Here is a 14,711-nt window from a genome sequence, read left to right on the forward strand (position 1 = left end):
TAGGTGTAATGAGCTAAGGAACTTTTCAGTCTTATTTATTTGTTTTTGTTTGTTTGTTTGATTTGTTTTTCTATAAATTGGGAAATGACCGAAATAAACTAAACTAAATTAGAAATAATTCAAAGTTGAAAAATACAAATAACAGGATCAGAAAAATCTTCATCAGGAGAACTTGGACTGACTCCTGCCCATTCACTCACTCAGCTTCCTACAGCAGCTTCCTGTAAATGTACCCTCTGAGGTAGGAGGGCCTTTGTTTTTAAAGGCCTGGCCGGAAGTGTGTGTTTGCATCAGTGTGTCTCTCTTGACATCAGCCCGTCTCTACTTGTTTCCTGCTCCGGCTCACATCGGTGCACCTGAAGCTGAGCGGACTCCGCGGCAGAGGCCAGCCGCTGCTCACCGTCACACGGAGGATGACACACGGAGCACCGACAGTCCCGCTACGACTTTTAGCGACAGTCACCGGCAGATAAGCGACCAACACACTGACTAGATCATCAGAATATTCCCCCATATCAGCTGAGGCCGACACATTTGTGTACCGTGACAAGCTCGGATGGGATGCCTGGGAACGGGATAGAAATCCCCCGGTTGTTTAAATGCAGTCACAGGCCACCGGCGGGATGCTAATTTGGTACATTTAGGACACAGTGAAGCAGAAGTGGGAGGCAAAATGGGATTCCTGCACCAGCTCCACCTCCTGCTGTGGAAGAACATCTCTCTGAAGAGGAGGGGACCGGTAAGACGAGGCGAGCCGTGTGTTGACAGGACAGTATGTGAAATGATAGTGAAGTGAGCCGTGTTCGCTCGGTGCTGGTTGAGGAGCAGACGGGCGTCGGTTCAGTCTGCTCCGCTTGTCGTCATTCTGGGGCTGATTCCAGCGGCAGCACCTGTCTGTCTGCTAATGTTACCGGCAGACGATACAATAATACTGCAGTGAGCTTAATAAGGAGCATGATGATGATGATGATGATGATGATGATGTCCGGGGTGTTGCTGCTCTCTGTCTCTCTGTCCACACCGTCAAACAGGTTGTTGTTGGTGGATAAACAACAGTTGTTCGATCAGCTCATGTTTAATGTTGAACATAAGCTCGACGTGTCGTCTTCAGGTAATCAGGTTTGTATTCCATCATAACCACAAGCAGCAAAACAGCAGCCTGACTGATTGTGTAACCACAGGATTACAACATCTAATCAAATCATTCATACCAACCGCAACCTCAGGCTAGACTGCTCATCTCATCAAATATCTACTCCACACGCGTATGTCTAATATTTGTTAGGACAAACTGAAGACGTGCAGACTTTTTTTGTTGTTATCACTGTAGAATATATTATCTGATAGGTAAAGAATATATAGTTTTTATAATGTGACAGCATCTTAAATCGCTTACAGTCGTAATTCAGTATTGCAGTTCCACACATTTGTGGACTTCTAATGCCATGTTCAGACCAAACACGAAGAAAATATTTGCGTTGCATTACTAGCGCAAGTTTGATTGTGGGGTTACACATTTTTAATCGCGTCTACTTGCGCGAGTAACGCAAGTAGACGCGAGTAACGCAAATAACCGCGAACTACATCAGTATGAACCCAAAACGAAGAGATTACTCAGTGATCTGACTGCAATAAATGGATCAGAAGGACGCCGATTTAACAACATCATAATGCCGTCCTGTTAAAAGCCTGAATTCATGCTTCATCAGGTCTGGTGGCCAGATGACAAGCAAACAACTTTTAAAATACTTGTACTTGTGTATATATATATATATATATATATATATATATATATATATATATATATATATATATACATACACACATATGTATATGTGTATATGTATATATATATGTATACATGTCAGAGGTGGGAATTGTGGAGTCATCAAGTCATCTCCATGCCATGTATTTGTTCTGCTCAGTCACTGAACCAGGTGCATTCACTAATTAGCTCACCTTCCTGGCTGAAGAGCTGTGCTGATCGGACTCAGCTGGTTTAGTGCATGAACAGAACAAATACGTGGCATGGAGATGACTTGATGACTCCACAATTCCCACCTCTGATATATGTATATATATACACGTATATTAGGGCTGCAACTAACAACTATTTTGTTAGTTGACTAGTCAGACTATGAATTGCACAAAAAACAATGACTCTTATTTATTATATTTATTTAAGTGGCAGCAGCAATAAAATAAACTTTATTTCCTTTAACAAAAGTGCATTTTGTGCATCACAATGAGCATGCATAACAAAGTTTGTTAAACAAACATTCTCTGGTTGAAAGACTCAAGAGTTGCAAGATGCAACATAATGAAGCAACAGGCCAATCACAGTTTATTCATACTGAGGAGAGTCAGCATCTCCAAGTGGCCTCGAGTGAGGCTTGCTCTCTTCTGAGAGCAGATATTCCCAGCTGTAGAGAAGGTTGGCTCTGCTGGGGTGGATGTTGCAGGAATGCACAAAAGAGACCTTGCTAGCTTCTTCCTTCCGACCCTCATCTTCCTTCCACCATCTGAGAGGGTCTCCTGTTTTGGGTGTTGCTGGCTCTGCGAAGTAACTTCATTTGTGATCATTTGGATCTTTTGGTCCTCCTGGGTGTTTGTGTCCTGCTCACTCAAACTGTCTGAGTCAGAGAGAAGAAGGCTATCAAGTGCTGATTTTTCTGCTGGAACATTGGCTTTCCTCTGCTGTTGTGTGGAGTCACAGTCATGTATCTCAGTCCCCTTGGCTTCTTTGATAGCAAGGACTTCAATCATACATTTTACCCTTGTGCCATCTTCAGCTGATATAAGTTTCAGCTTTCTGAACCTTGGGTCCATGGCAGCTGCAAGAACAAGTGGGGTGTCTTTCTCTCCTGAGATGTTGTTCAGACTCCCCCATCTCTCCTTTATCTGAGGAAGACATGAAGCAGTTGCATACTCTTGTCCACTGAGGAAAACTGTAGCACATTCAAAAGGCTGCAACCCTTACACCAGCTCTTTAAGCAGCACCCACTGATCTGGCTTCATATCAAAGTAGTGTTTGCCCCTGGGAGTTACCTCTGGATCAGACAGGGTTGCAGTGACTGGCCAGCGCTGTTCCAGGAGTCTTTCCACCATTTAGTATGTAGTGTTCCATCTTGTAATGACATCCTGGAACAGCTTGTACTCAGCTGTGTTCATCTGCTGCTGTTTTAACTTCAGTTTTGTATTGGCCAGTTCACTCCTCTTGAAGTGTTCGTCGAAGCTTCTTGCAGCACCTACAGCTCTACTGATGCTGGGCTCTTTAAGAGCATTGTTAACTATGAGCTGGAGAGTGTGCCCAGCACAGCGGACAGAGAGCCAACCATGTTATTCTTCCAGCATTTGCATTGCTGCCACTATGTTGGACCCATTGTCATGCACTACTGCTTTTATTTTGGAAGGCATGATGTCAAAATTTTGTATAACCTCCTCTATCCATGCCTTGATGTTTGAAGCAGTATGTCTCTCCTCTAGAGGCATGGTGGCGAGGTTTAAAGTCTTCATTTGCCAATCTTCAGTGATGAAATGGCAAGACACTCCTAGATATTCGTCTGTGGCATGGCTGGTCCACATATCAGCTGTCAGTGTGAGGTGGCTGTTGACCTCTTCTATGATTTCCTTTACCTTTGAAGACATCAGAGGTGATTTTAGTTACCAATTAGTAGCATAAAAACCCACACAGTGTATATGGTAAACATTTAACAAACCTGTTTTAACATGTTTTAATGTTTATTTTAGGGCTGGGACTTTATCGCGTTAATTACGATTAATTAATTACAGAAAAAATAACGCGACAAAAAAAATAACGCATTTAATCGCAATTTATTTCTGCACTCCAAACAGCGCGGAACGTTGCTCATTGCATGAGTTCCCGGCAAACCCGTAATACTGATGCACAGGACACAACACGAAAAATAGAAACCGATGAGAAGTCATTGCTGGGTTCGGTGGGCGTAAATTTTAGTTTTAAAAAACTGCCAGGTGGAAACCTGGATAAAAGCACAGTTGTGTGCAAATTGTGCAAGAAAGAATTTGCCTATCACCGGAGCACTTCCAGCCTTCGCTACCACCTCAGTGCCAAACATGTTGCAGCTAGCACAGATAACGCTCCTAGTTCGAGCAGGCAGTGTCCACACTCGACAAGATGACAGACTGACAAATTAACAAATGCACTGGTTTGTGCCTTGTGAACAATGCAATCATAATATTCTTCATTCATATTGCACTTTATGTTAACACTCAGTGATGGGAAAAAAAACAAGATTTTGTTGTTTAAGCTCATTTATGTGTCTATTCATTGATTCAGTCGTATACCAAAATCCATTTAAATTGAAAAATGTTGCTTCACGTGTAAAATATTGATATGCGATTAACTGAGATTATTTAACTACAATGCCTCAAATTAATTAGATTGATTTTTTTAATCGAGTCCCACCACTAGTTTATTTACATTATTGTGGTCATTTTATGATTTAATCAGAATTAAATTACTTGTTTATCAGAATTCTTGATATAATTTATTTATGATTTGTCATGATAAAAAATACTTTTACATTATAGTGTGTTTATTTACATTGTTTGATTTAATCTATCTTAAGTCAATCTTTACATTCTATTGCAACAAATATCTGTGTGTGTGAGAGAGAGAGAGACAGAGAGAGGGAGACAGAGAGACAGAGAGATCACTTATGTTTGTAAAGGTTGTCTCATATTTCTTCTCCATCAAGTGGGTGAAATGGGTTCTGGATGGATGGCAGTGTATATTCAGGGTTGAACTGGTGAGTCATTTGTTGAAATCCTTTCCCGTCAACCATGGAAAGTGGCCTCATGTCTTTGACCATCATGTTTAGGATTGACTCGGTGTGAGCAGTTGTTTGTTGCGGAGTACACGTCTGCTTTTTCTGCGAAAAGCCATCTATGGTTCCTGTACTCTTCTTTATGCTGCATAAATTTTATTATGAAATTGTCAGACAAAATGACAACATTACTCTTTAAACTGTCATGATCCTTCACACAAATAATATAGACTATTGTTGCCTTGGCTTAATGCCAAGACAATTCCGTCTGCACATACAGTAATAGGCTAGCTACAAGCATGTGAGCTAACTATCTTAGGTGCGTCTGAGTCTTCTAAAATGTGTTTCCTCTTCAAATGCTCATGCATTGCTGAGGTGGCTCCATGGTGCGCAAGTTTCATCTTACAAATTGTGCGTGTGACCATTTTCTTTGTTGTGTCCAGGATGAAATTTTCCCAAACGTTGGACCTTTTATTTTGCGTTGGCGTCGCCTTAGCGGCTTCCATGTTGCTCATGTTCCCGGTCACAAGTGCGCATGTGCTGTCAGTGCATCAAAGAGTTGGGAAAAGTGAGATGTCACACTCTAAGCTAGTTCAATTGGCTATGGTGAAACATTGTTTAGCGTGGCATTGCATGCCGTGGGATACACACATGACGTCACTAACGACTAGTCGACTACTAAATTAGTCATTGACTAATTTTGCTGTCGACTATCTGTCGACGAGTCGTTGCACCCCTAACGTATATATATCCTGCGTCAAGGAATACCCACTTACTAGATTTTTCTGTGCTTTCAACTACTTTCAGAGCTTCCTTGGCTGATTGAATTGGTGTAGTTGTCATGGAGATAGCACAGATAAGAAGGTCTGCAAGATGCAGTTGAAAGCTCTGGAAAAACTCCAAAGTGAATCAGTTTCTCAGCCATGCCTCTGGTTTGAAATTTAAAAAAAAGTTAGCAGCTGTGGTTCAGGAGGTAGAGCATTCGCCCACCAATTGGAGGGTCAGTGGTTCGATTCCCCACAGTCTACATGTCAAAGTGTCCTTGGGCAAGATACTGAACCCAAAATTGCTACTAGTGGCTTTTCCATCGATGTGTGAGTGTGTATGAATGGTTGTCGCTCCTGATGACCACTGTATGAATGTGTGTGTGAATGGGTGAATGCTTACTTGTGTTGTAAAGCGCTTTGAGTGGTTGATAAGACTAGAAAAGCATTCATTTAAGCCTCATTTTTACATACATATGTGACTGGTGTCCATAGATCCTAGATCCTAGATAAACCTAAGCATAATGCTCCTAATGTCCAATGCAAAGAAATGCATTTCTTTACAGATGGATACAAATGACCTGTTTAGCCATGGGTGACATTATAGAGGGATACAACAGTGGTAGAACTGGAGGGCGATATCAAACTTCATATCAAACTGTCAAGAAGATCTGACTATATTTCACATCGGACTAATAAATCTGACTGTATTTCACATCGGACTGATAAATCTGTATATAATGTACAGATGTCCCTCCTTTCAGAGGACGCCATTGCCGCGCCATTAAAGGTGCTGCAAAGTGGCAGAAAAGGAGGGGGGACTTTTATTTTATCCAGCTGATTTTGGATTAGCTGCAGTGCACACCAACATCCACCAGATGGCACATGTGAACAGTCCAGACTACAGTGAACACATAAGGGCCCAGAGCTTCTCTCTCCTCCCACTGGAACCAGACACACTTTTTTATTTCCTCATTGACTCAGTCCATATCAAAGCATGTGTTGGAGCGCATTAATTAGCAGCTTACTGTCTTTGAGAATCAAAATCCTGGTGGGTATTAGTTTGTTAAAGTTAGGGTTAGTTTATTGCACATAATGTGTAATCATGCATCGGCTGCATGCCAAGCTGCCGCTGGACAAACCTTTATTTTGAAAGCCTACAAACTAGATCTTGGTGTTGTAAATAGTATAGGCTATAAACAGTAAGCAGCATCTAAAATTATATTCACTAGTAACAAATAAGCAATTATAATGTAGCCTAGTAAAGCTTAACAGTGCGACCACCAGAGCTGCCAGCTGCCAGCTGCAGCTGCTGTCCAGCCCAGCGGACATGCACCGGTCTCTGTGAGAGCTCGCTCGTTCTGTATGCGATGAGTGTATAAACAACGCACAGAGATGTTCAAGAAAAATATGAAATGACAACATTCTGTAGCAATGGCTAGAGTTCAGTTTGAAATAAACACGGGTATCACATTTGTGTACACAAGATCTGTATTTGTTTATAATTCCTCCCTTGTGATGTCTTTTTCCTTACTTCTTACTGTCCTTTACTGCTTTTATTTTCTTATTATTATCCATTTATTGTCCCTAATTTCTGTTCCTTGATGGGATGTTGCCTTCTAATCATCGTTAATGGCGTTTTTATATAATATTCTTTTATTTATTTCTATTTTTGTATTTACTTCTTTAAATTATCTATTTTTATTGTTACTTATTTTCTTTCTTCTCCCTCTCTCTTCCTTTTCTGCGATTTTGCCTGTTTTATCACTTTTATTCCTTTTACTTGTAATAACTCATCTTGAGTTTGTGATTTTACATTTTGTGTTCTGCCTTCTTGTTTTAACTCACCATAGACTAGACTTCCTTCTGTGTGGCTTGACTGTTGGTAAACTTAGTTTTAAAGGTGCTATATAAATAAAGCCAAAATAATTACTTACTCACAAAATTGCGTAATTTTTCAAGGGAGTCTGGGGATATTGTGGTTTCAAGATCAACAGTGTGTACACAAATATCTGCTGCTTATCTTACAGTACAACACCTGATTAGCATTACAGTTGACCTTTTTGTTCACTTAATGGGCCATCGTCCAACAGGTCTCAGGCCCTCACAAGGTGCATTGTGACACTGAGAGCAAGAGCCTCTGTACAGTAACACTGCAACTGTGTCAGCAGCTTAGGAAAATGGATAATATGGATATTGATAACCTTAAAATTGCATTTACAAAACATGTAGGACCGACTTATAGACATTCAAATGACCTTACTATAAAAACGACGTAAATAAATAAAAAAAAAATTGACAATAATGTATGGCAACGGTCATAGTATTGTATAGCCTGATTCTGAACTCTACAGTATTCACATTCCATCAGCCCATAACGCTATGTTATGTTTATCGTTGCTATGGCAACAAGTTGCAACTGCCATTAGCACATATTAGCTAGTTCAGCCCCATCATCTGAAGAAAAATAACCGATTAAATTACAATTTGGCGTATTTGAACAAAATCAACAACAGCTACCACCAGCCATAGTCCTTACAACCTTAACTAATGTGTTGTCACAGATTAGATTGTCAAAATTATAAAAATAACAGCTTAAATCCCTGAGGAGCTACATTAGCATGAGTGACGGTTGCGTCCACAAGTATGCAGTTACCTATAGTTCCCTCAAACAATGTAATGAAGATGCGCATCAGCAGGGATTTATAAGTGGGTATACGCAATGTCGACTGAAAAATAAGTAGTTATATACCGTATACCTGAACCACTGGTTAAAGTTACACTCTGCCACGGCTAATTAATAACAATCTCCACACTGCCTTTGAGCTGGGTGTAAACATATACATCAGACTGTATGTTTCACTTATAGTCTTATGCAAGTACAAACAGTAACTTAACGTTACACATCTTTAATTCATTTAACTATGTTCACAAAAGAGCTGTTACAGTTAAATATTAGCCAAAGCAGTCATAATAACATAGCGTTAGACTACATACATCCGTTTCCTGTGGAGTCAACCAGCCGAATTATGGATAGCGCCACTCTGCCATTACAGAGCATATTGTGGTCAAATGGGGTATAAAGAAAAATTATATTATAAAGTAAAGGTAACACAGTGGGAAAGGCTTCCTCTGGGGGGACAACTGTATAACCATATTTTAGCAGAATAACATTGCTCAGATTCATAATGTGTTAGAACTATAAACTAGATCTTTTTGATTATACAAACTCACTTGACAATCAACATAAGCAACTGAATTGAAGGAACTTTCTGTGACTTGCCTCCGTACACATATGTATGTGGAAACAAGGCATTACTATTTCATTGCCATCATCTTCAATTTCAGTCAATCATTCAGAAAAAATCAGGCAGGCAAATCTGCTGAGATGTTGAAATGCCAGTCTCCAGATGTGTGGTACAATCTAACGTGCTGACCGACCTCCACAACCATGCCATCTGAGTATGCATATTGTGAAGCCTTTAATCCTTACAGGGTCTATTATTAGCCATCAGAAATCCTAATGCCTGTCAGCTGGTTTATTTTAGTGATGTTTGTGCTCGTTTTGAAAGCCGTAGCTGGATCTGTCCTGAGGCAGCCGCAATTTTATCACCACCTCATGCCTTTGCTGGTGTCCTGATCGAGGGGTTGGTGTGTGTAAGGGTTTGTGTCTGTGTGTGTGGGGTGGGGGTGGGGCACTGCTATTTTTAGCCCATCTACCTTCAGACATCAAACTCAGAGGAGTCATGAGAGCTGCATTGGGGAGCCTCTGCAATAATAATAATAGTAACAGCTGCGTCATTTCTATAGATTTGTAATCATGCTGCCCTGGTTTGGCCTCACTAAAGCTGTCTGTAGGATTGATGATCAGAGTAGAATGGTCTAGTCAGCACTTGGCTGAGATAGCATCAATCACATGTGTTGATCAGTACTGACACAGACAAGCTCACACATAAATAAGAGAAGCATCGTGGCCTGATAAAGTAAATATGAATTTTCTTATGAAATATCATGAAAGATTTTGGCCACTTATTATGTGCATTTGAGAGGGAATTATTATAGTTTTTTTTTTACCTTTATCTACTGTGCAGATAAAGATTTGTGAAACACAAAATATGACCAGAGGATAAGATATGATGCATAGTTATAGATTAAACTCTGCAGCAATATGTAAAGTAGTTTAAATGAGCTGCACCAGCCAGGAGACGATTAAAATGCTTAGCAAAAGCTTATTTACACCTTTAAAGCTCACTGCTAGGTTTTTGATATTGTGAGTCCGGGGACCCACAGGTGGTCATTTTGAGTGGGTCCCAGGAAAGTTCAGTGGATCCCCGATAAAATTTGTGATTTCTGACAAATTGTAGTGTTGTTTTTAGTGTTATATAGTTATAGTCATGGTTATATTAATGTATTTTGAAAATGTATCGGAAAATAAACAAATCCCCAGATCTGACAACAAAACATTGAGAGTACAAAAACAGGATAAAACATAGAAGCGTACAGAAATGCACAGGGATAATCTCAATTAAAAATTATATATACAGGGAACCATAAATATACTTTTATATTAGCTGCTGCATGAGTTAAACAACTGACAACATGTGATGGTGGTTAGCTGATGTGAGAAGCTGCAGTTTGGGGGCATCAAGTCCTATCTGGCCTCCGACCCCACAGCTTTTTGCAGGACATTTTGGCGTTCAGCTTCACCACTGATACTTGGACCAGCAATGTCTGCCCAGTGTCTCTCATCAGATTTTATTATCAATGGACTGATGTGGATTTCACTCCGATTAATAATTCACCAATTAAGTGATCTGAAAAACCATGGAAACACATGTCAGTGTGCAAGTGTGGGGATTTTCCCAAATACATCAGAAAGTAAAAAGGAGTTAAAACAGCGGTGTGTTGTTAACATTTGCAGCTCCTCATCAAAAAGTGAGTTGAGCATATCAACTGTGCAGTAACTATCTTCTCCTTTGCCAATGGTCGAGCTGTTCTTCATTCTGTCTCTGACCGCTCACCTTCATTAAACTGGCTATACAAATAATTTTTTGCTTTTACTTATTCTGAGTTAATACTGGTGTCCCATTGTAATGTCTGTAAAAAAAATGACACCATCCAAGTATAGATTGGTTCCCTTTAAATCAAGCTTTCACCATGCTATTTGGCCTGCCACCGGGCATGATTTTTCTTGAAAAAAAATGGAAGAGGCAAAGAATGTGAAGAGGGAGCATGAAAGAAACTGGGCAAAAACAACAGTGAACGGATGCGCATTCACTTGAAAGACAGTGCCCTGGTGTTTTGTCAAAGTCTGTTCTCCCATTGATATGTGTTTCCCCTTCCAAACTGGCGTTCTTTCTACTAGATCGATAAGTAACAAAACCTGCCTACTACTGAGATCAGGATTTTTAGCTCAAACTGGGATTCTTACCGTTGTTTTGCTTTGGACAGTAGCCAGGCTTCTTAGAGTTGTTCCGATTCCGATATCAGTATTGGAAATGCCGCTGATACTGATGAAAATTCAGGTATCGGTATCGGCAAGTACGTGAGTCCATGTACCGATCCAATATCATGTAATTTAGAAACGGGACCCTGCTACTTCCAAGTTAGCCCTGCTAGTTCTGATTAATGTAACACACCAGAAATCAATTCTTCTTCTCTGCTCAAAAAGACACACAGAAAGTTGTGCTATGCTGCTCCTGGCAACTACTGTTTCTTAGAGCAGCAAAGAAGGAGTCGATTTCGCTTGAGTCAGTAATACAGTAATACAGCCACATGTTAAGTATGCAAGGTTGTAATTTGAAGGGGCGGCACGAGTGTTGCCAATTTCAACACCAGCAACCTTATAAAGCATTTGAAGACGCATCACGCGAAAGAGCACGATGAAACTGCTCTCCCCAAACTTTATGAGACAGTGAGGGAACACATATCATGCAGGCTGAAAGACGTGCAGGCAATCAGCTTTACTACTGACATTTGGACCTCCAATGTATTCCCCATGTCTTTGCTGAGTCTGCACACTGGGTGGACACAGTATCGCCATCAACATTTGCCATTCAAAGTGCAGTGCCGCAAGCAAACAAGTTCCATGTGTAAGTTTTAAGGGAACTTTATTTGTTCTTTTTTGGTTATGACTGAGAATGTTATATGGCAATCATTCTCTGCAAGGTTTTAGCAGAGCCAGGCCATATAACAATGATAGCAATCATATCACATCCATACAGGGTAAGTAGTGGATATAGCTGTTAAAAGAAAAAAAAAAGTTTCCTTTTTTTTAAACATGCACTGGTATCAGATCGGTACTCCGTATTGGCCCATACGCAAAGCCCAGGTATCAGAATCGGTATCAGGAAGGAAAAAATGGTATTGGAACATCATTAAGACTCTGAGCAGTAGCCATGTTGCTGTGTTTGCGACAGCGCCACCAAGAGTATTACCAAGGGGAAACACTAGGAGGCAAGCTGAAAAGTTGTCTATTCCCGCTTGAATGAAGTGAAGTCAAGTTGCAGTCTGGACTGCAGCTACCTGTCACTCCATATGACTGCATGTTGACAGCCCTTGGTTGGTTTGTACTAAGTCAGTGTGAATATGAACTAGACCAGAACTAAAAGGCAACTGTGGATTATTTTTGTTTTGCATGTTCTGGCCAGTATTCAACACCACAGCTCAAGAAGAGCAACTTGGCTGGTGCATGGAGGCATACAACCATGATGCAATAATTACAGTATAGTAATTAGTCTCCTTCTGTACTTACTCACAGATACCGACCACCTAAATATGCCAGATTGTTTTTTCATCAAGATCCATGCATTTTCCCTCAGAAATTAAGAAATACGTGGAAAAAACAACAACTTTCTCACAATGTGAAAAAGAGAGTGAGAAAAAATTCCTGCATCTGTCCCTTTGTCCCTTTGTCCAGATCATCATCTATTCTGGGCTGAGTCCCATCCTTCATCCAAGTGTTGTGGAAATCCATTGAGTTGTTTTTGTGTAATCCTGCTAGACCAAGGTGAAAACATAACCTCCTTGGTGGAGGTAATAAAATATTAATCACTGTAGCTTTCAAAAAAGTTAATTATTTTAAAAGTAGTGATCTGTGAAGACAGTGTATATGCATGAATATAGTGATACATCTCTGGTGAGTAGATGCAAAAAAGGGAAAGTGACTGAACCCAAAACAAATGTGGCATACAGTAGACATTAAGTATACTCACTGCCCAGCTGTATAGAACCATTAGTCTCCAGTACAAGCAGATAGAGTGTTTGACCCTTTGAATGATAGTCTTAAAATGAGCTGGGCAAAACCCACTGGTCGGGTATGTATGGAGACTGCAGAAAGCCAGGGACTCGGAGAGGGAGATTTAAAATGAGGAGAGAAAGAGAAAAAAAAGAAATACAACAGGAAAACAAGCAACCGTTTGCAAAGGAGAAGAGAGGAAGTGAGGGCGTGAAAGAAAGCTTTAGAGATGGAGGGGATGAAGGATGAAGCTGCTGACTGATAAGAGAGTGTGCAAATCTGTAGCAGAAGGTCAACTGACAGCTAAATGAATTATAAATGCTGTCTGTTAAGTCTAATATACTAGTAGCTGGTTCACTGAGGCCTGGCACTTGAGACAGGAGAGGTTACATATAAATCCTGTGTGGAACTGCTGCAGCACTTACAGTGACTATAAAAAGTATTCACAACCTTGGATGTTTTCCCCTTTTATTGCTTTTATAAATGGAATCATGGTCAGCATACAAAAAATGTAAAAATAAACAAATAAAGAGAATTAAATATGTAATGTAAAATAAGTGTGCTATATTGGATTGAAGTCTGAGCTTTGACTCGTCCACTCCAGAACATTCACCTTGTTGTCTTTAAACTATTTCTGTGTAGCTTTCGCTGTACGCTTCAGGTCATTGTCTTGCTGGAAAATAAATCTTCCCCCAAGTTGTAGTTCTCTTGCAGACTGAATCAGGTTGTCCTCCAGGATTTCCCTGCATTCATTTTATCCTCTATGTTTACAAGCCTTCCAGGGCCTGCTGCTGAGAAGCATCCCCACAGAAATGATGCCACCACACTGCTTCACGGTGGGGATGGTGTGTTTGTGCTGATGTGCTGTGTTTGGTGTCCATCAGACATAGTGTCTAGTCTGATGGCCAGAAAGCTCCATTTTGGTCTCATCAGATCAAAGAACCTTCTTCCAGTCTCTGACATGTCAACTCTTGTTGAGATTTAATGAGCTTTCTTCAACAGTAGCTTTCTCTTGTCCACTGTTCCATAAAGCTTTGACTGGTGAAGAACTGGTGCAACAGTTGTCGTATGCAGAGTCTCTCTCATCTCAGCTGCTGAAGCTTTTGACTCCTTCAGAGTAGTCATAGGTGTCTTGTTGGCCTCCCTCACTAGTGTCCTTCTTGCATAGTCACTCAGTTTGTGAGAACGGCCTGCGCTAGGTAGATGAACACATGTGCCATATTCCTTCCATTTCTTAATGCTGGATTTAACTGAACTCTGGGGGATGTTCAGTGACTTGGAAATGTTTTTGTATCCATCCCAGAGTTGCTTGGAGTGTTCTTTTGTCTTCATGGTGTAATTGTAGCCAGGAATACTGATTAACCAGTGACTGGACCTTCAGACACAGGTGTCTTTATACTACAATCACTTGAGACACATTCACTGCACTCAGGTGATCTCCATTTCACTAATTGTGAGACTACTAGCATCAACTGGCTGGACCTCTGTTGAATTAGGTCATTCACTTTAAAGGGGGTGAATACTTATGCAATCACTTATTTTACATTATATATTTTTAATTCACAGACATTACTTTGTATAAATCTGTTTGCACTTTGACATTAAAGAATTACATTTTTTATAGGGCTGGGCGATATGGCCAAAACTGTTGTCACGATATGATTTTTATATTGATTGATGTCGATAATTATCACGATATACAGTATATTTAACAATAATAATGTTGAATTGACAGTTTTAAGAACAGTCTTAGGACAGAACCCAAAACAAACCAGAAGGTAAATTATGGTTTATATAATACAATTATTTATTGTCAGAATGAACAGGTGACAAACACTCAACAGAACCAACCAACCAAATGGCTTTATGTTAAACACTGAATAAATAAATGATAAATATGTT

The 14,711-nt window shown here is 40.2% G+C and overlaps 1 protein-coding gene across 2 annotated transcripts in view; it reads left to right on the forward strand.

Annotated features, from left to right (window-relative positions):
• Positions 1 to 291: 291 nt before the first annotated feature.
• The window catches only part of abca2 (ATP-binding cassette, sub-family A (ABC1), member 2), a 181,553-nt gene continuing 167,133 nt past the window's right edge, over positions 292 to 14,711 (forward strand). For both annotated transcript variants that reach the window (XM_084358809.1, XM_084358810.1), the window contains exon 1: positions 292 to 739. In XM_084358809.1, the coding sequence (XP_084214935.1) occupies positions 674 to 739 (66 nt within the window). In that variant the 5' untranslated portion in view covers positions 292 to 673. The remainder of the gene's footprint in view (positions 740 to 14,711) is intronic.

Source organism: Pagrus pagrus (assembly GCF_965226575.1).
Source record: "Pagrus pagrus genome assembly, chromosome: 8".
Classification (NCBI taxonomy): Eukaryota; Metazoa; Chordata; class Actinopteri; order Spariformes; family Sparidae; genus Pagrus; species Pagrus pagrus.